This window comes from Grampus griseus (assembly GCF_964374135.1).
Source record: "Grampus griseus genome assembly, chromosome: 4".
NCBI classification, from domain to species: Eukaryota; Metazoa; Chordata; class Mammalia; order Artiodactyla; family Delphinidae; genus Grampus; species Grampus griseus.
In genome coordinates this window covers 113509579-113531045 of record NC_138997.1, presented here as the reverse complement: position 1 = coordinate 113531045, position 21467 = coordinate 113509579, and the positions used below count along the sequence as shown (strand labels likewise).

The 21467-nt window shown below is 37.9% G+C and overlaps 1 protein-coding gene across 3 annotated transcripts in view; it reads left to right on the top strand.

Moving 5' to 3' along the window:
- The window catches only part of COL25A1 (collagen type XXV alpha 1 chain), a gene marked incomplete at both ends in the record, with an annotated part of 461173 nt that overhangs the window by 353889 nt on the left and 85817 nt on the right, over window positions 1-21467 (top strand). For all 3 annotated transcript variants that reach the window (XM_082653474.1, XM_082653476.1, XM_082653475.1), the window contains 2 exons: window positions 2781-2807; window positions 5415-5459. In XM_082653474.1, the coding sequence (XP_082509600.1) occupies window positions 2781-2807; window positions 5415-5459 (72 nt within the window). The remainder of the gene's footprint in view (window positions 1-2780; window positions 2808-5414; window positions 5460-21467) is intronic.

Here is a 21467-nt window from a genome sequence, read left to right as displayed (position 1 = left end):
TTGATCAAAATAGCTATTTGTGTGTGTGTGTACTTACTCGAATGTATGTCTGTGCCTTATATTCAACATTGCTTTTTCCCAGTTCCTCTCTAAAACAATGACACTATCTTTGGCTTGTTACCATGTTTCCTGCCAGCGAGATCAAAGGAGTATATGCACATTTTTGGTAGCTGAGGATATATCCTTGGCAACATAGTTATGAAAATTTATAAGATATGTATTCACAATTCAAAATTAATATTGTCTTTAAAACTGCTTTTATTTTTGGAGTTTAGCAAAAATGGCCGTAGTTTTCTAACAGTGAGAAAAATAATATATTTATTTTTTATAGCCATCCTTTGACTTTTATTAACTATTGTGTTAAAATATACAACTAATATAATTTCATAGATTTCAGAGTTGTGAGTAATCTTTCTAAATCTCTGACTTACTGTGATCATGCAGCAAAGACCAGATTAGAAAATACCAGATATGTTCATCTCTAGTTAAAACATTTGGTTTAAAATTTGCTCTTTATTTTAATCTGAAATATTCCCTTCCAGGGTTATATATCAATGTAATGAAATGCCCAATTTTAGTGAACAATATTTTTTCAAGTGGCAGTTCGGTTTATAGTGGGAAACAAACCTGTTTGCATTGAACATATACATTCTCAGTCTAAACATTGAATTAATGTACTTTTTGTTATATGATTTCCTCTCTAACATCAACATTTTAAAAAGTGGAATACTCTGGAGACACTAGGAAAAATGGAATCATAGGCAATGATAAAACCCAAGTCTTTTCTTCACTCTCAGATCTCCTATCACTACAGCTTCCAAATTCTGCCTTTACTTAGCATTAACATTCACTTCCCAAACAATTTACCCAAGTAAGGAAATGATTACACATGTTTATGTGCTAAGGGGAAGGAACCGGTGCAGAGTGGGAGGCTCTGGTACAGATGCAGGGATAATTGATTGAGAAAGAGCCCTGAGGGCGAAGGCAAGGATGGATTCCAGAGTCTACTGGATGCATTTGCCCAGTGGGAGGAGAGCATCTTCCTCCTCTGATATAGTAAGGAGGGCCACATGGGTTTGAGTTGATGAGAGACATGATGTTGGGGGAATTTATGCCTGACAGCCTCTGTGTTCTCTGCAAAATCTAAGACGGGGAGAATTTTAAATTGAAGGAGTGAGATAAGCGGAGAAAAGGTCAGACCACACAGATAGATGAGATAACAAGCTCATTAAGAAGGTTGAGTAAATTGAAAAGGAATATATATGGCAAAATCTTAACAATTGTTACATATAAGTGATGGATACATGGGTGTACATTATATTACTCTCCCTACTCTTTATTATGTTTTAAATTTTTTGTAATAAAAAGGGAAAAAGAAAAGAATTCACTTTCTTGCATTTCCTAGGCTTGTAGGCCAGTATTAATTTTTTCATATGTCTAACATTCGATGTCCTTGCCTTCAGTGTCACCGAGTCAATAAAACTACATCCTACATTTTAAAAAAGGAATCTATAAAGGTGATATTGCACAGTGCACTTTCAGTAACCTAAAGCTGATTATATGAGGAAATTGTTAGTCTTCCTGTGAGGATTACAAAATAATTTATGAGGAACAGATTCTTTGAATGTTCCTAAACGTTGTGTATTTTTAATTAAAAAATTATGCATGACCAATTCTTCCTCTGATTACTCTAGTCCTTTTTTTATGTTATAGTCTGAATGTAAGATGCTGATTAACTGAAATGTCACACATTAAAAATAAGCTAGCCATTAGTTTAATGTAATGGAATAAAGAGCTTTTTACATGGAATGATAGAGTACCTATAACTTTGTTAAAATATACTGAAATTAAAAGTATTTTTGAAAGAATTGGAAGAAAAGTGCTTAATATTTTTATTTAAAAAGAGACATCAAAAGTCAGAATTACAGCTCTCTTTGTGCTCTTTTCTACCCTCCCCAAAGCATGCCTCACTCTAAATAAAGCCAACAGAATTCCAACACTGACTTTGTGGTCAAAAAATTGCTAAATCTCAGAACTGCCACATTTCCATTTTATATGTAAATATTCCCATTCGTCTTCCTAAATATTATATTTCTTCTCCTCTCCTCCCCTGCCCCAGTGTCACAGTTTATGCAACAGCTGACAGCATCTTTTGTTCCCTTTTCTGGTGCACACTACATGCCACAACTGACCTTGGCATCGCCTAGTTTGTAAACAAGTTTTTGGGCAGGTCAGTTGGCCACATTTCATAAGAGGAAGAATAGAGCAAAACATGTTTCTTTGTAATGCCATTCAATGATTTCCTTTGCAAATCTGCTTCCTGAAGTTTTGCAGATGCAGAAGTCATAGAACGTGTCAGTGTGCTGAGAACTGTGTTGTATTTTAAGTGCTTCTAGTAGCAACATCTCCAGCCTTCTATATGAGACTGATGTGATAGATTTGCATCTGAAGAAACAGATGCGCTGGAATGGCAAAGATTCTTTCTGTTTCGTTTTAGTTGAAATATAGTTGATTTACAATGTTGTGACCCTTTTTTTTAAAGGAAAAAATCAGAATCCTACTGCATATGCTTAATGTTCTTCAAAAGAGAACAAGAGAGAAGAAAAGACCCATTGTGCACTTCCAACCGAAAATTTTCATTTTCCTTGATGTACAAAACATCACCATATTTCAGCATGACAAATATCAATAGAACCTTACAGAATAGGACAGTTTTAATCAGTCATTTAAGTTTAAATGGTTGCAATATTATGTTTATTGAATTGTTTTTCTTTTCCTAGGGTCCTCTGGGGTCTCCAGGACAAAAGGTAGAGTATAAATAATACTGTGAAGGTAATTATACTCCCATCGCCTAATGGCTAGTCAGAGAAGTGAATGGAATTAGCTACTGTAAGTCATGCCAAAGCAGTCTGGTTTGTGCATTCTGCTTTCTAAAAATACAGTCATGTAATGTTAGCCATTCGATTTCTAATCGACTCCATTATAGAAAAGTCAATAAATCCAGAGCAGACTCTTTTTAAGCTGTTTGCCAAACTTGTAGGTTATTGAGGTTTTAATTCAAATCCTTGTAAAACATCATGAGAAAACTTAGACTGTGAAGGGTCATAAGGCATTGCAAATTAATTGCATGGTCTTGCACAAATATGTGATTGTTAAATGACTGTTAGACCAGAACAAAGGATATTCTTGTTGCTTGGTGGCTATATTTAAGTGGTCCACTAGTGTCTTCCTTTGCTGAGGTAGCCCAAAAACTGGCTTCCTGACTGTCATTTCAATGTTATCCAGAGCTGTCAGAATTGACCCTTTACGTTCTGATGGAGAAAGTCTAGCACTTCTAAAATTACATCAATACATCAGTAGCAGGTAGACGGCCCTTTGCCAATAAAATATCACTAAGTCCCCATTCCCCATCACACCTCCCACCCCATAAAGATGACAAAAAAGGATATTTAACCTGCAGAAAACTAAAGAAAATAATTGTATTACAACAGGTGGAAAAGTGATTATTCTTTATCTTTGGAATCCATCAAAGTTAGAGATGTTTTATCCCCCAAGCTTGGGCATGTGGCATCTGTTGAAACATAATCCCACAAACCAAGTAAAAGCCAATGCGTTGTGAGACAACTTGTGTATAGGAACAATTTGTCCTTAGCAATAATGTCTCTATTAAGTATGGTGTGAAATTGTAAAGCTACCCTAATCCACATGCGACCAGGATGAAATTACTGCCTCAGGCTTCGGGAAGTCCTTTAATGAGCCACTCAAAATAATCACGAAGAAAGCACTAAGGAACTTGCTATCTCAATTTGTTTTGCATGTAATGACTATATTTTTAATAAACTTTATTTTTTAGAGCAGTTTTAGATTTATAATTACTATTTTAATTTTTTTCCATTATTCTTAAAGAAATTTAATATTATATAGCTACTAAGAAAAATCTGTTTTTCTAGTGCTAAACAAAAAATAAGCACATCCTATTTAAAAATGGTTTCTACAGAGCCTCAAAGGAAGGTGTGTGAAGGGAAATCACTATTTGAAAACATTTGTTAATGTTTCTTTATCCAGTTAAATGTCAGATTTTCTCAGGTAGTAATTAGCTTTCTGATTCCTAGTTCAACTACCTATGTCCAATCATTGTAATCACCCCAGTGCATGTGTGCACACTTCCAAGTGTGTGTGCACATACACACACACACACACACACACACACACACACTTAGGATAATATTTTATGTGTAGAAGTTGTGTTGTTCCTAGCTGGTGTTTACCATTTGCAACATCCTTTCTAGTCTACTTTGAAAGATGTATTCACACTCATGTGGTTTAAACACACTCCCTGAGAGTCTCAGGGAAATGCTTTCAAATACAACAAATTTGAGTTTACAACATGGGTCCCTTATTTGTCTAACTGTGGAGCAAGTGGGTGTTATTTTAATTACCTTTCATTTTATGTTATTTAATTTCATGAAATTCAGGAGTTACTGCTACTGCTAGGCTTTTTCCAGATGAAACTAAGCATATTTAATTCTTTTTTAAAAAATATTTATTTATTTGGTTGCGCTAGGTCTTAGCTGCAGCAGGTGGGCTCCTTAGTTGTGGCTCCAGGGCTCCTTGGTTGTGAAAGGCAGGCTCCTTAGTTGCAGCATGCAAACTCATAGTTGCAGCATGCATATGGGATCTAGTTCCCTGACCTGGGATCAAAGCCGGTCTCCCTGCATTGGAAGCGCAGAGTCTTATCCACTGCGCCACCAGTGAAGCCCCGGGCAAGTTTAATTCTTTTGTGTGTGTGTGTGCGTGTGCGTGTGTGTGTGTGTTTACATATTTATTTATTTATTTATAACATCTTTATTGGCGTATAATTGCTTTACAATGGTGTGTTAGTTTATGCTGTATAGCAAAGTGAATCAGCTATATGCATACATATATCCCCATATCCCCTCCCTCTTGTGTCTCCCTCCCTCCCACCCTCCCTATCCCACCCCTCTAGGTGGTCACAAAGCACCGAGCTGATCTCCCTGTGCTATGCAGCTGCTTCCCACTAGCTATCTATTTTACATTTGGTAGTGTATATATGTCCATGCCATGTTTATTAAAAGCACCCAAATTTAGAGCTATGTGGCCTTCTGATAGCTCTAAAACTCAATTTATGATGTGAATTTCTTTAAAATCTTATTAGCATTAAGTAGATATTTACAAACGTGGTTAAATTTAACTTAATGGTTTTTGGAAAAGCTTGATGAATCTGTTTACATTATTGTATATTTGAACACAGTAGATAAGATCTGAAAAACAGCCTCCCAGACATGTTTTTATCAAGGTAAAGTTATGGCTGACATATCTAATACAATATAAATTTAGAATTGAAATACTTTGTGATTATGATATCGATTTATTTCAATCATGTGTCTCCTTAGGGTTCTGTTGGAGCACCCGGAATTCCAGGGATGAATGGGCAAAAGGTGAGTTCTATAGAATATACTACTTTTGATCATTTGGGGAGGATTAAAATCACAAAGTTTTTCTAGTCAGTAATGTTGGTCATAAGTTTATGTGCTCATAAAAAGATTACATATAGGGCTTCCCTGGTGGCGCAGTGGTTGGGAGTCCGCCTGCCGATGCAGGGGACGAGGGTTCGTGCCCTGGTCCGGGAGGATCCCACATGCTGCGGAGAGGCTGGGCCCGTGAGCCATGGCCGCTGGGCCTGCACGTCCGGAGCCTGTGCTCCACAACGGGAGAGGCCACAGCAGTGAGAGGCCCGCGTACCGCAAAAAAAAAAAAAAAAAAAAAAAAGATTACATATACTTTTGAAATATAGGAATATTATGGGGCAAATGATCAAATTAGTTTAATTTTTAAACTAGTGCACTAAATAGCCAGAAACTCTTTTATTTTTATTTTATTTTATTTTGATATGTATGAGACACAACTATATGTTTCTCATAAATATATTTGGAGTACAAAACATGCTGTGTTTAACATTAATTGTGATAAAATGCACTCTGGTTTATTCTTGTTATAGCAGGCTAATAGACATTATTTCTTTCATTAACAAAAGTTATTCCTACAGAGGGACCCTATTGGAATCTTGTGAATTCAGAAGCAAGCTGTTTTTACTGTTAAGCAAAATTAGGAGTTAGCCTTGCTAAGCTCTTTATTGTACTGTTAATAATGAAGGGAAAAAATGTAAGGAAAAAGGAACCCACATCTCTACATAGACATATCTATGTGCCTGTGTACATTTATTCCTGCAACATACTTGCAGCTGGACAAAGCATCTAGCTGCATCCCACAGGTGGACCTGATATCCTGTGCTCCTCAACACTGCTGAGTTTCTCTTCAATCTGGAACCTCTACAGAGACCAGGAAAGCCATTGTGGTGGCTACCAAAGCCGCTATCTGCGCCCATCTACCAGGAGCCAAAGAGCTGAGCTAGGGACTTTCCTGTCTCCCTCAGAGCTTTGGGACTGGCCCTTTGAAATCCTGGGACTCATCAGCTTGTCTTCCCAGAGGACTTTAAATCCATGCACTCTGAATTGAGTTCTGAAATCATAAGGAGCCCAACCCTTACAGACTTCCTTGTGACCTCTCCCATGTTGTCCACATTTTCTTCTCCAATGAGACATAAACAATAACAATTTAAAACCTACTGAGTGGCTAAGAACATGGGTCTGCCACTTAGAGACTGTGTGAATTTTGGCAAAGTCCTTGAATTCTCTGGCCTCAGTTTCCTCATTTGTAAAAGGGAGACAGTAGCAATTCCTACCTAATAAGGTTAATGTGAGGCTTAATGAGGAAATAGACATAAAGCCCTTATGACCATGTTTGATATTACTATTAAACATCTCCTTCATCTCATTTTAGTGAAATTCTGGAAATTTGATTGACCTACGTTTTTGGTTTTTTTAATTTTTATTTATTTTTGGCTGCATTGGGTCTTCGTTGCTGCCCGCAGGCTTTCTCTAGTTGCGGCGAGCGGCGGCTACTCTTTGTTGCGGTGCGAGGGCTTCTCATTGCGGTGACTTCTCTTGTGGTGGAGCACAGGTTCTAGGCGCGCAGGCTCAGTAGTTGTGGCTCGTGGGCTCTAGAGCACAGGCTTAGTAGTTGTGGCACACAGGCTTTGTTGTTCTGCGGCATGTGGGATCTTCCTAGACCAGGGCTCGAACCCTGTGTCCCCTGCATTGGCAGGTGGATTCTTAACCACTGCGCCACCAGGGAAGTCCCTTGACCTATGTTTTAAGAGACTCTCTTTTTCCAGAATTTCTCGATTCCCAAGTGAAATTAGTGCTGTCAACCAAATCTTATGGTAGCCTGTGGTCCCCAAATCAAATATGGGCTCTCATCAGTAGTTAAATGCCCATGTCACAGCCCTATTTTCCACTTGGTAAAATGTATATCCATTTGCTTCACAAATCCTGGTAAAGACAGAAGATTAACTTTCTATTTAGAATATTGCAGCTTACAGAGGGAAACATAAGCAAAAATTTGAAAGTGTATTCATTCTATGAAGAATTTGAAAATTGTGTAACTCAAGATAATATTTAGAAAGGACAAAATATGCATATAACATAAATGCTGTTTTTAACATTTGGTGAAAAACAAAACTTGTATGCCTAAGGTTAATGTTTTGCTTTCTCTTTGTTTCTTTTCTTTTTCCAACTTTGAGACAATCGTGAAAATTCATAGAAACCTTTAACCTGAAACAAAACAACTTTAAAACTGTCACATATATGCTTATGAAGACTGCATATTCTTTATTTTTGCAAAGGAAATATGCAATTTCCTTAGCAAGAGAAAGGAATGTGACATTTTCTTGTCCTACTCACCAAGTTTAACTTATATTTCAAGGAAATACACAGTTAATATTTGCAGTTTTATGTCTTGTTATACATCTTTATAGCATTTTTAAAGTGTTTTCTGTAAAACCTAGGGAAGCTAAATGATTTCATACTTTTATGAAGGTATCAGCAAAGTGTAGTTCAAGATTTTTTTTTCCTACTCCATAGAACTTAACTAAAACTTTGTGTTAATCCTAGCCATTATCTAACATTTGTAATACTTGTTACATCATCTTTAGGACAATAAGGTGCAAAAACATGAGTCCACTGAAAAAGCAGATCATTTAGACAGTAAAAACAAAGTTGAAAGTGGAGTAATAATTCTATACTTAAAGCTATGAAATGTATCTTGGTTCTCTAGAATTTATTTTCCAGAAAGAGAGCTTACAATGACATTAATCATTTTTTAAAGCACCTCGATGTCCTTAAACTGTCTTAACAAAAAAAATTTTTTGCACATCACAATTTCACTTTTTCCAAAGAAGTACTTTTGATGCTTAGAAGATCATTTTCAAGTAATGGTTAAGGATCAATATGATTTCTAAACCATCAGGAACATGGCACATAACAACTAGAAAATCAAAAGATTTCTCTCTTGTAAAAACAAAGAAACTGGTTTAAGCAAATATTTTGTTAGTCTACCCCTAAAATATTTCCCATCCATTCAGATTGACAAAATTGGTGATTGGCTTTGGCCAATAACTTGATGATGACATTTTGTTTTACATTATTTTTCTTTAAATTTTGGTCAACTTGATTGCTAATCTGAATATTTCTTATTTGTGTAATGGTCCTCCAGTTCTTCAGATCGTACTGGGAAAAAAGACTTACATAAGCAGTAACGTGGCATTCAACTCCAATCTAGCCCCTTCTGGCATCACAATCTATCAAGAGCTACTAAGCACCCTTCTCTGAAAAGTGGGAGGTGGTGTGGTATGTGGTCCTTGCAGTCCGAGAGAGAAGGCTTCAAGTCCTTGTCCTTCTTTGGGCAGGTTACTTAAATGTTTCTAAGGCTCCAGTGTAACATATTAATATAGACTTTGCAGTATTAACTAGATAATGTATCTAAGTGAACATAATGTAGGAGGGGCTCAATAAATATTATCAAGTATCTGTAGTAGTATCACACTTCAAGAATTTCAACAAATGAGCCCTAGGCTTACCCTCAAGAAGGAAGTGAAGCCAGTTGAATTTATGATGGGAAGAAAATGAAGATGCAAAGTCACACATGAAGATAAAATATTTCTGTCTCCCCTGACTCTTTCTCCATTGATGCACCCCATTCCCAGTAGTTGGAATACAAATACTATAGATAAGGGAAAGAGAAAGAGGAAGACACATCTCACATTATTTCGAAAGCTCAGTCACCGGTGTGAGGTCGTGTAGGAGCGCTGACCTGGAGTTGAGATATTCTGTGCTCTTCCACTTTGAAAGTTCCTCTTCCTCTCTAGGCTCCAGGCGGCTCCATTTGCAGAATGAGAGAAGGGGCTGTACTAATTTATTTCTAAGTCTTTAAGAGATCATGTGCATCCACAAAAAGTCACCCAAGTCTCTTTTCCAATTCAACCAGCTTCTAGCATCGTCTGTCTCCAGTTCTGAAAGCAGTTTTTTCCATAATTTGGACTTCCTCCCAATAGCCAAAGCAGTTAGGGTAAATGTAATGCTAGGTCTCACCTAAAAAAGTAAACTGTTGCCTTCTTTGCTTCTGGCTAATTGCACTGGGCACAAAAATTTCTGTAATTCTCATGAACAGATCTTGTTGGTTCGGAGATATTATAAACATTTTATTTGTGCCCCTTCATTCATTCTCTCTCTCTCTCTCTCTCTCTCTTTCTCTCTCACACACACACACACACACACATGCATATATGAAGAGATGTATATCTGAATATTTGTCAATTAAACCCTACTTAGATACTGGAGAAGTGGGCTTTAAAATTTTTTTGTGGTAGAAGCATTTTTTTAGACTAAAGAACCTTTGACAAAATAAATTGCTGTCTGTAATTTTTGTTTCTCTATATATTTATATATGTATTATGTATATAATTTGTGTTTGTATATATATTTATATATTATATATATTTAAATATATATAGGTATATCTATATATCTATATATCAACTCTTAATAGGTGTTATTAGAACACTGCTTTTTTCCTACTCTTTTCACATTTTCACTTTAATTGGCATACATAAGAATAAATCATCATTATGACAATATATTTGAATAGCAAGCGGTGCCCAGCACTGTGCAAATGCCATAGGAGAAAAGATCTGGGGGTAATGATAGGGCACATTAAAGGTCTACTTTGTGCAGCTCTCACATCCTTGTCTCTGTTACCATAAAATTAATGTTAAAGAGTTTCAGGATTAAAAGCAAATTATTTTGTCTAAGCAAGCTAGAATTTTTCTGAGGATCCAGAGTCATAGTTTTGCTTCCAAAGCAAAAGATAAATATCACATGATCTTGTTTCATGTATTTTTCAAATACTTTCTATAGTTTATTATATTTAAAACTTCAAAATACAATATAAATAAAATATTGATATTAGTGTATCATCTTGAATCTATCCCAGATAGCTGTATGATTTTTAACTAACATTAAAATTTAATTAGTTTATAGTTATGGTATTAAGAGTTCCTTTTCATCTCTTATCCATGAGTCTCACAGTTCTCCACTGACATTAATCCTCACAGCATACTTCTAATGGCATTTTTATTGTAAGTATATATAGAGAACAGATAAATGGAAGCTCTCAGACTTCCAAAGGTCAAACTGTTGATTCAAGTCTATACAGTGAGCTATATACAATGAACTCAATATTTTTTATCCCTCATTCACTTTCTGTAACCACTAAATGAACTCTTTTCTTTTGCTACCTTTGACTTTATCATTAAAATGTCTGAATTAAATTCCTGAAGGATTTAAGTATGTTGTAGTTCTGATTATATCCTGACTAGGTAGCATAAATTTACCCAGTGATCTATTACCCAATATATTTATAACTTTCCAATTTTAGACTTTAAGAAAAGATATAGCGAGTAAATGAAGTGATTGATGTTTGATTCCAGATTAATTAATAGTTTAGGGAAATTGTCTTACAGCAATTTAATACTTTGCAGATTAAAGTTGAGAGTTAAATTATTTTTATTAATTTTTCTGCCTTTTGAAGTTAGTGACTATGTGCATTAGAATTCTAAGAATACATGACTGTGTTTTCTCTGGTAACTATGATAATAGGATGCTTTCTATCTTCTTGAAGAAACATCATCACTTTCCTATTACAGGATATTTCTCTTTTTTCCAGTTTTATTGAAATATAATTGGCATATATCACTGTATGATTTTTAGGTATATAGCATAAAGGTTTGACTTACACATATAGTGATATGACTACCACAATAAGTTTAGTTAACATTCACCATCTCATATAGATAACAATAAAAAGAAATGGAAGAAAAAAGTTTCTCCTTATAATGAGAACTCTTAGGATTACTCTCTTAACTTTCATATACATCATATAACAATGGTAACTATAGTTATCATGTTGTACATTACATCTTTAGCATCTTATAATCCGAAGTTTGTACCTTTGGGGAAGGTCACCTTCCTGAAGTGGTCACCTTCTGTCAATTCCTACTCTACCCAAAACCTCCAAGCCCCAACCTCTGGGAACTACAAATCTGATCTTTTTCTGTGAGTTTGTTTTTTTGTTGTTTGTGTTTGTTTGTTTTTTTAGATTCCACATAGAGTTGAGATCATAAAGTATTTTTGTCTTTCTCTGTCTGACTTATTTCACTTAACATAATGCCCTAAAGGTCCATCCATGTTGTCACAAATGGCAGTATTTCCTCATTTATTATGGCTGAACAATATTCCATTGTGTATGTATATACACCATAACTTCTTTATCCATTCATCTGTGGATGGACACTAGGGTTGTTTCCATGTTTTGGCTATTGTAAGTAATGTTGCTGTGAACATGGGGTGCAGGTATCTTTTTAATTTAGTGTTTTCATTTCCTTTGTATATATTCCCTGCAGTGAAATTGCTGAATCATGTGGTAGTTCTGTTTTTAATTCTTTGAGGATCCTCCATACTGTTTTCCATAGTGGATGCACCAATTTACAGTCCCACCAACAGTGCACAAGTGTTCTCTTTTCTCCACATCCTCATGAGCTTTTGTTATCTCGTGTCTTTTTTGAAGATGGCCATTCTGACAGGTGTGATGCGATATCTCATTGTGGTTTTGATTTGCATTTCCCTGATGATTGGTGATGTTGAGCATCTTTTCATGTGCCTGTTGGCAATTCGTATACAGGATCTTTCATATAGTAAAATCACATCATCCTTGAGTTCTATACATATATTCTCGGGCATTTTTTTATACGAGCTTACTCTTAAAGGGACTTTTCACTCAATTTTACTTGTTAAGTGAAACAAAAGCTATTTCTATTCTTTATATAATTAATTTTAAGTTCTTTTACAAGGGGATAAAAAGTTGGTTGAAAGAAGTACTGTAATGCTGGCTTCAAATAAAGCAATTATAGTAATTTAAAAAAAAAAAAAAAACACTTTCCCCCGACTTCATTTAGGCGTGTTACTATAAAAGTTAATACTAGTTATCATTCTGCTAAAGGGTAATATTGGGAGAGGGAAGACTAAATAGTTGAGGAAATGGTATTGGTGGGGGAAGGGGTGTGAGAGGAAGGAAAGCTGATGACAGACTTGCAAAACAAAGCAACAACAAGGGAAATGTGTTTGAATGAATTATGACATCATCAAGTCCACTTATTTTCCATTTTAGTTGAAAAGACACTATATTTTATAGATGAGATCACCAAAATATTATTTACCAGATCTGATTAAACTGCATATATAATCTGGTGATTTTTTTAAAAAACTTACCTTAAACATTTTCATTGATTTATTTACCAATTCCTTCAATCTTCCATTCAACAAATCTTTTTCAGCCTTTACTACTAAGTACAAGGCACCGTCTGAGCACGGACATTAATGCTGTCTCTGCCTCATGGAATTTCAGCCTATGGTGAATAAGGACATTATATGAAGTTATACTAAAGATCTGTTAAATGACAATGCTGTTAAGTACTACAGCGGAGGAGCACAGGACAGCCTGGCTTGGTGCAAAAGGGTCAAGTAGTGCTTCCCTGAATAGGCGACTTTAGGTGCAACTCAAACAGTGAACAGCAGTTGGTAAAGGGAAGAGAAAATATCACTACGTTGCAGTACTTACAGTTCAAGTTAGACAACCTTGGTCTTAGAATGTTGTTCCTAAAACACCATATTATTAACCACTTTAGGGTTTTTGTATTCACCTTGGACTACTTTTTTTCCAAGTTTCTTACCACTAAAATAGTAAGTCAGTATAAATCACAGAGCCTGTTCTTGTATCATTAGATCTGATCTCTGAATGACATTCTTGATTTTGAAATTTGCATTAAAAATAAGGCTGCAATGAAATAACTTATTGTGACAATCATAACAGCTTAACATTTACCCAATTCCATCTCTTTGATACTAGGCCACATTGCCAAGGGCATAGGAACCATTACCCAATTATGAAACAGCATCAGTGGGGTTAATTTAGGAGAAATTGAATTTCTTTCAGGATCTTCTTCTCTGTCTTCTCTGCCCAATGCAGAGAATAGAAGAATGCAGTATGTAATACTAACATGTATTTAGCATTTACTAACTGCCGGGCACTGTCCTAAGTTTACCTCACTTATTCCTCACAGCAATTCTATGAAGTGAATACTATTATTATCTCCATATTATTAATGAGGAAGGAAACCAAGGCGCAGAAACGATATCTTTCCCAGGGTCACTGAGGTGTTTGTGGTAGAGTTCAACTTCAAAGCCAGTTTGTTGGCTCCAGCTGTTAAGGGTGTGGATTTTAAATTCAGAAAATTCCATCTTTGCTGTTCAGTGTATGTATGATCTTGGACAAGTTACTTTCCTCCTCTGAGCTTTAGTTTCTTCATTTGTCAAATGAAGATTGTCATGTTCACCTCAAAGTTTGTGTTTTTTTGTTTGTTTTTTCATCTCAAAATTTAATCGGACAAAATGAAGGAAGTATAGAATGTTAACTGTTTATTTTAAAACATTATTAAATAAGAGCAGACTATTTTCCACTTTGAATTGGGGGCATTAAGAACTCCATGACTCAGAAACCTCCTGGGTGTATAAGTGAATGTTAGTAAGAACTATTATCTCTTTCTACTACTTTTCACTGATCTTTAGAGTTTTTTCCGTTAAGACATAACCACTTACCATTTCTATGAATAATTAGGCACATCTCTTCCAAGTGAAAAGAATAATTTATCATTCAGACTATACATAGATTTATTATTAGGAACTATACTTTAGGAAAGAAGAAATTACCTGGGTTTTTAAACTTTAAAAAAGGGTATATTATCAAGGGCACGTTATGTTGCAAGTCATAGAATACTTAACAGAACTAGTTTTTAAAATAAAGGTATTTATTGATCATGTAACTTGGAGGTCCAGCACTCATGCAGGCTTCAGCGTTGCTTTGTCCTGGCACCTAAACCTCATCACTAAAAACCTATTTCTTCCATTTTGTCACTCTTTCTTTCACGTTGCTGCCTTCACTCTAATTCCTACTCTCCTCTTGGTTGGAAGGTGGCTGCCAATCATGCCTAGGGCTTCATTCTTTCCTATCTACATCCAGAGAGTGAATGAGAGTCTTTCCCCAAACATCCAACACCACTTCTGAGTTTCTTTGTCATTGGATACACAGAAGTCCCCGCCTCTTCCTCATTCCTGCACTAGGGGAATATCAGATGCTGATTAGCTGTTGCTACTGCAGTTCCTTTTCTAGCAGCCCTAGTCATGCACAAAGTTGCAATGAACACTAATTATCTAATTTAGAAGAGATTCGTGTAAGACACGAGAGCTGAACAAAGTGTGTTGTATCTGACTTATCCCAGTCCTAACAACCTCTTCCAGGTCACATACCCTCTTCATCCATTTTGATATTTTGTCTTCCTAAAACATGTCATTATTCTTAATCTTTCTTTTCCATAAGAGTACACGCAGAGAACAATGTCTCTGATACACGTAAAAGAGACCCCCACCCCACACTGTGACATCATGTTCCCAGGCTGGTTTTTGGTGACCTTTGCACCTTTTATAAGTTATTTAAAAGGGAATACTGCACAGTGTTTCCCTTAGACCCAGGCAGTGTTTCTCTTCACCCTCCTTTGTCCCTCTTATGTTGGGTCCGTCCCCACGGGGTGAAAAGTCCACAGGGCCAAGGAGACATGCCCACTCAAAGCCCAGATCCCTGCTTCTAGATCACAGCCCAGGTACCCAGGACTCAAGAATTCCTGCTTCTATTGTGCTGAGTCTGCTTCCATTGCCCGTAGTGACCTCTTCCCCAGGTCCATTTTCCCAAGGGTGAACCACACAGCTGGCGTGTGCGCCTGTATACCTGTGAGGGGCCTAGAGCAGCTATTGGTGGGGAGCTCTGGGCAGAGCTTGCAGGCCGTGGTGTCCACACGCAGCCCAAAGTCCCTTCTTGATGAATAAGAGAACTGGGGCTGGGAAGAGAAGGGAAGACATTAGCAGGGAGGGTTGAGATGGGGGGTCACCCATGTGTACTTCTCCCTAGACCTTCACATTTTAGGGGTGTGCTCAAGGCAGATCATTCTTCTCCCCTGTAAATTTCATCCAGATAAACTCAACTTAGCTATTTTCTGTGACCCCTAAATTCTTAGCTATCTCTTTGCATTTGAATTTCTTTGTTCAAATTATATCTTGTACATTTCTGTCTACGTTAGCCGTACAAAAAACACAAATAAAAGTGTTAACCACAAACTAATTTCTGAAATAGTCCATACTGTAGCACTATTGATACAACTATCATGTTTTCTTATTTTAGACATTTGTACTTTTTTTAAAAGCATAATGATGGTTTGGTTATTAGGTTTAGTTTAGGTATTACTTTAATCAGTTTAGGACCCATTTCAGTAAATTATCTGAAATAGAATATTTTCATTAAGTTTCTGGCTGATAGAAGGGTCTACTTTTCTACTATTATTCATATTACCATGGTGGACAAAGAGATTTTAATTTTAGGGAGGGACTTTGCTGACTGGATAAACGAGACAAAACTCCCCTACAGGGATGCTGGTTCTTTGGTGCACAACCAACCCAACAAAAAGCTCAAAGAATTTTCTGTTTCTCTTTCACCAAGTAACAAAGCCTCTGCCTCCGGGAAAGAAACAGAAGAAGCATTAGGCATTGAGTACGCAAGTAGGAGCTAAAAACTACTGAATTGCTCCACATAAGAGAGGGTGAAGCTGAATTCCCAGGATGGTTGAGGAAGGAGGGAAGGAAGGAGAAGGGTGAGGTGGAAGGGGGAGAGAGGAGAAGGCAGAGAGATGAGGAAAGTCTGAGTGCTCTGTGATGGGACACCTTTCAGGAACCCCAGGTATTCAATCCTGAGCTCCCAAAAGACCTGAGGAGACGCAGACCTACTAGAGAATGGACTTGAGGACACGGGGAGGGGGAAGGGTAAGCTGGGACGAAGTGGGAGAGTGGCATGGACATATATATACACTACCAAACATAAGGTAGATAGCTAGTGGGAAGCAGCCGCATAGCACAGGGAGATCAGCTCGGTGCTTTGTGACCACCTAGAGGGGTGGGATAGGGAGGGTGGGAGGGAGGGAGAGGCAAGAGGGAGGAGATATGGGGACATACGTATATGTATAACTGATTCGCTTTTTTATACAGCAGAAACTAACACACCATTGTAAAGCAATTATACTCCAATAAAGATGTTAAAAAAATTTTAATAAATAAATAAATAAAATAAAATGAGTCATGTCAAAAAAAAAAAAGACCTGAGGAGAGTGAATTTCTTGAGGCAACTGGTTTAGAACCAACTGACCCATCTGAATTGGTCTGGGGCAAAACAGAGATGACACATACAGATGTAAGAACTCAAGCAGAGTAGTGGGAAAGCAAATCCTAGACTTCCATAGCTGGTAAAATCGGGACTTGAGGCAAGTTTAATCAGATGTCTGAGGAATCTTTCTTTATGCCACCACTGACATGTTTAGTCCAACAACAACTAATAATAATAATAAAATAAAGTTTAATCCTTTAGATCTGGGAGAGGGTAAGCATTTAAGCTCCCTCCACACACTGCATAGAATAAAAGCTGAGCCCCACAGAAGCTCAAGCAATTAGCTCTGTGTCCCAGGACCAGAAGTAGAAAACGTGGGATTAGACTGGAGGCTTCCTGAAGCAGCTTTCTCATTGTTTGCAAAAATTAAAGACAAAAGAAACATAATAAATATGAATGAGTTCTTTAGACACAAGTTACTCAGATAGAGGAAACACAAGATGGGGAATCGGAAGACCTGGGTTCTAATCTCACATCTGCCTCTTTGCAGCTCTTTGCTTCTGGAAAAGGTACTTCCCCTTTCTGAATGTGTTTCTTCATCTGTTAAGAATGGCTGGCTTGGTTCCTTTCAACTAAAATATTGCCCTTGGGACTTCCCTGGCAGTCCAGTGATTAAGACTCTGCACTTCCACTGCAGGGGGCATGGGTTCAGTCCCTGGTCGGGGAACTAAGATCCTGCGTACCACGCAGTGCAGCCAAAAAAAGAGAGAAAAAAAAAAAAAATATATATATATATATGTATATATATATATATATATATATTGCCCTATTTTGTGAGTGCTTCTGCTTAAGGAGAAGCATTTTGTTAGAATTTTGTTAGAATGAGTTCATGAGGTAAATGATGACACGTGTAAGTTTTCTGGGAAAGTTGAGATGACGTGATAATTTATACAACCAGCATTGCCCCAGCTACTACTTGCCCTTCACTGAGACACATGGGGCGAGGGAAGGAGCAGATGCAAGAGGGGAGATAACCGAATAGATAGAAATATTTCTAATGGCCTGGTCTCTGTACCCACAGGCACAACTGTTGGAGCCTTCAGTCCTCTAGGCGACCACTCTTGCCCTGCCAGAGTCCTGGAGGGGCTCAGGGCTTTTCCTTGGCAACAGTGGAAGTTCTGCTTATTCCCAGCATCCTGCCCTTTACGGGACTCCTCCCCTCCACTAACTCCCGCTCTTCACTGACCCCAGGCTAGTCCTCTACTTTTCGATTCAGTTTCAGACTGACCTGCGGGAGATGGACATGTCACTGCTGGGTTAACATCTCTCCCATCTTTTTCCTGGGTCCCTGTCTCTTTCCTCACCGCTGTCTTTCGCCATAGTCCAGACAAAGAGCCATCTCTTGCCACCAGATTTATAGGTCTTTTCCAGTTTCCCAGCAGAAAAGTCTTGCTGTCTTCACCTCTTACTAGGCCTGTAAGGGCTTCACATTTTCATATAGGCTTAATGTATTCGCGTCTCCTGTGTTCATCCATTCCTCCAACGTGGATGTACTGAACAATTATTATGTGTTAAGGTACAGTTTCTAGGCAGTGTGGAAAGTTCGTATTCTAGTGGTGGAGAGCGGGTGGGAAATCCGGTCGCCAAGTAAAATACAGAAGGCTCAATCAAATTCGAATTTCAGATAAACAACCCATCATTTTTCATGTGATACGTCCATTCAATGTTTGGGATACACTTAATTAAAAATTATTTGTTGTTTATCCGAAATTAAATTTTAGCTGGGTGTCTTGTATTTTTGTTTGCCAAATCTGGCAATCCTGATGGGGGTGACGGAAGAGGAACCAAAAAATTCTCCCTTAGGTGGTAATTAGTGCAGTGGAGAAAGCAAAGTAAGATAATGGGTGGGCATAGGGAGTGGTGGTGTGTGGTGGTGGGTATTCCAGGCAACCCCTGTAATAAGGGGACAGTTGCTCCAAGGCTGAGAAGATGAGAGAGTAAATCCCTGGATATCAGAGGGAAGGTGGTCCATGGGAGAGAAGCCCAAATGCAAAGGCCGTGGGCCAACTCCTGCCTAGCATCTTGAAACAAAGAGTTCAATGTGGCTGGAGTGACAGAAGGTGAGGTCAGAGAAGCAAGGGCCAGACCTTGCAGGGGCCCTTATTCCGAGTGCGATGGGACAGCCTTGGAGAGAACTGAGTGAAGGAATTATAAGTTGGCTTGTTGTTAGGAGAATGTTGGAGGCCGGTGGGTGGCATGGAGGTGGGTTAGGAGGTCCCTAGGGTCAGCCTCTACCCCCCGCACCAACTGTGGCTCCCCGGCCCCTCAGCAGCCTCTGCTCCACAGCAGTCCTCCGCTCTCAATCCCACACACACTACCTTCCTTGCAGAGTCCAGTGGTGGATTTTAACTCCACAATGACTTCTCCATTCTGATGTCTCGCCGTACGTTGACTTGATTGAATACTGATGTGCTCCTTCTCTGCTTTTAAAGGTTTCTGGTTCATCGTGTCTTCTAATAATTATTTAATTTTATGGTTTAAACTAATGCTGTTTGATAGACACATAAAGCAACTCCAAATACAAGTCACATATGTAAATGTGAATTTTCTAGTAACCACATTTTTTAGGTGTTTAAAAAGCAGGTAATACTAATTTTACTAATATGTTTTACTTAACTGAATATATCTAAAACTACCATTTCAATGTCATATAAATTAATATTTTAAGGTTAATAGTATTCACATTATTAATGAGATATTTTACATTTTTTTTTTTACAACTGAGTCTTCAAAATCATATTTTATGCTTACATCACATCTCAAAAACTAGCCTTATTTCCAGTGCTAGTGGTACCATATTGGACAACACGGGTTTAAACTCTGCTCATTTTCAAGGTTCATCCCATACCACAGTCTTTATGGCAGGGAAACGGGGCGGGGGGCGGTCAGAGAGAAGTGGGACAATTGCCTAGGGAGCAAATGGGATCAAATAATGTGGGATTGAGAACATTTTTCCATTGAAATTCTAAATACATTGGTGCTAGACATCTGTAAACAACAACAACAAATAAATTACCAAATTATGGTTTAGCTAGTATAAAAATCTAATACGGACTACTCTGATTTCATTATGGCTGTGTGGCTTCATTTTTGATGTTTGATTCCAACTTGTCCTTCTACTTTGTGCTATTTAATGCCAGGTTGTACAGTTCTAAATGTATTGAACTATAACATCATCAAAGATTTGCTTCTTGTTGGATGCAGTGATTGACAATCTCCAATATACAAGTGGGTTGTGTTTTAGATTTTACATATATATATAGAGAGAGAGAGAGAGAGAGAGAGACAACATATATAGAAAAAAACTGATGCATTAGTTCAGTGGGTCAACCCACACAAACTTATGTAAAAAGGTGGAGCTAAACTGTAATATTATTAGAGTAAACTGGATCTCCCTTAAATCAAATTTCTTAAACTAGGGGTGTGTACCCCTGGGAGTTCATGGAAGTGGGCTGGAGTACAAAAAGACAAAGGATTTATTTAGAGCATTAATAACACTTGAGGTTTGGGGCAAGGATTTTTGTTTTATAGTTTTGTGTGGTAAAATGCTACATTTCTAGAAATTTCAAGGTAAAATACGTGGGTCATTTTCTACCTCCTACCTTCGTCCAAGTTTCTATTCATCCTCACTGGCATTAGGGGACTAGGGTGGAAGACTAAACTAAACTGAACTAGAGAGAGAGAAAATAAATATGAATGGAGAGCAGAAACTCCATTTTCCTGACTCTTCCCCAGATAGTTCTAACCGGAAGTCCCTGTGGGCACCTCACTGCCTTCAGAGAATCTTCCTCTACCAAGGGTCATCTACCCAATAGCTACCGAAGCCTCTGAGGCTCTGAAGCCTCGTGCAGGGTCACCCGACTCCCCGCCAGGACTACCTGCAGGAGAGAAATGACTGGCAGCTAGTCCTGCTCACCACTTAGGCCACTGAGATCCTTCTATGCGCTGTCACTGTCAGGGAGAAAGGCCCAGTCCACCCAATGCTTTAGAGAGGCATCAGTGACCAATGCTGCCCGTTTTTAGTCTTTATTTTATTACACACAGGCACCAACCCCACCAGCTCCAGTGGTAGGAGAACAGCCTTAAGACTGATACCATATTATGTTCAATATCATTCATTTCATCTGCTGCTGTTTCATGTTCCTTGTACAGTAGTCCCCAGCCCCATCCGCAGGGAATACGTTCTAAGACCCCCAGTAGATGCCTGAAACCGAGGAGGGTACTAAGCCCTATATATACTATGCTTTTTCCTATATGTACGTACTTATGATGAAGTTTAATTTAGAAATTAGGGACAGTAAGAGAATGTCTGAATTGCCCATAGTTGGGGCCATTATTAAATAAAATAAGAATTACATAAACACAAGCACTATGATACCACGACAGTCGATCAGATAACTTAGTGGCTACTAAAGGACTAACGGGCAGGATACGCTGGACAAAGGGCTGATTCACGTCCTGGGTGGGATGCAGCAGAATGCACCGGATTTCATCACGCTACTTAAAACAGCACACAGTGTAGAACTTATGAATTGTTTGTTTCTGTAATTTTCCATTGATATTTTCAGACCTTGGTTGACCACGGGTAACTGAAACCAAGGAAAGCAAAACAGAGGATAAGGGGGGACAATTGTAGTTCTTCTGTTTAGATGAGTTCTTCCTGAAGATGGAGT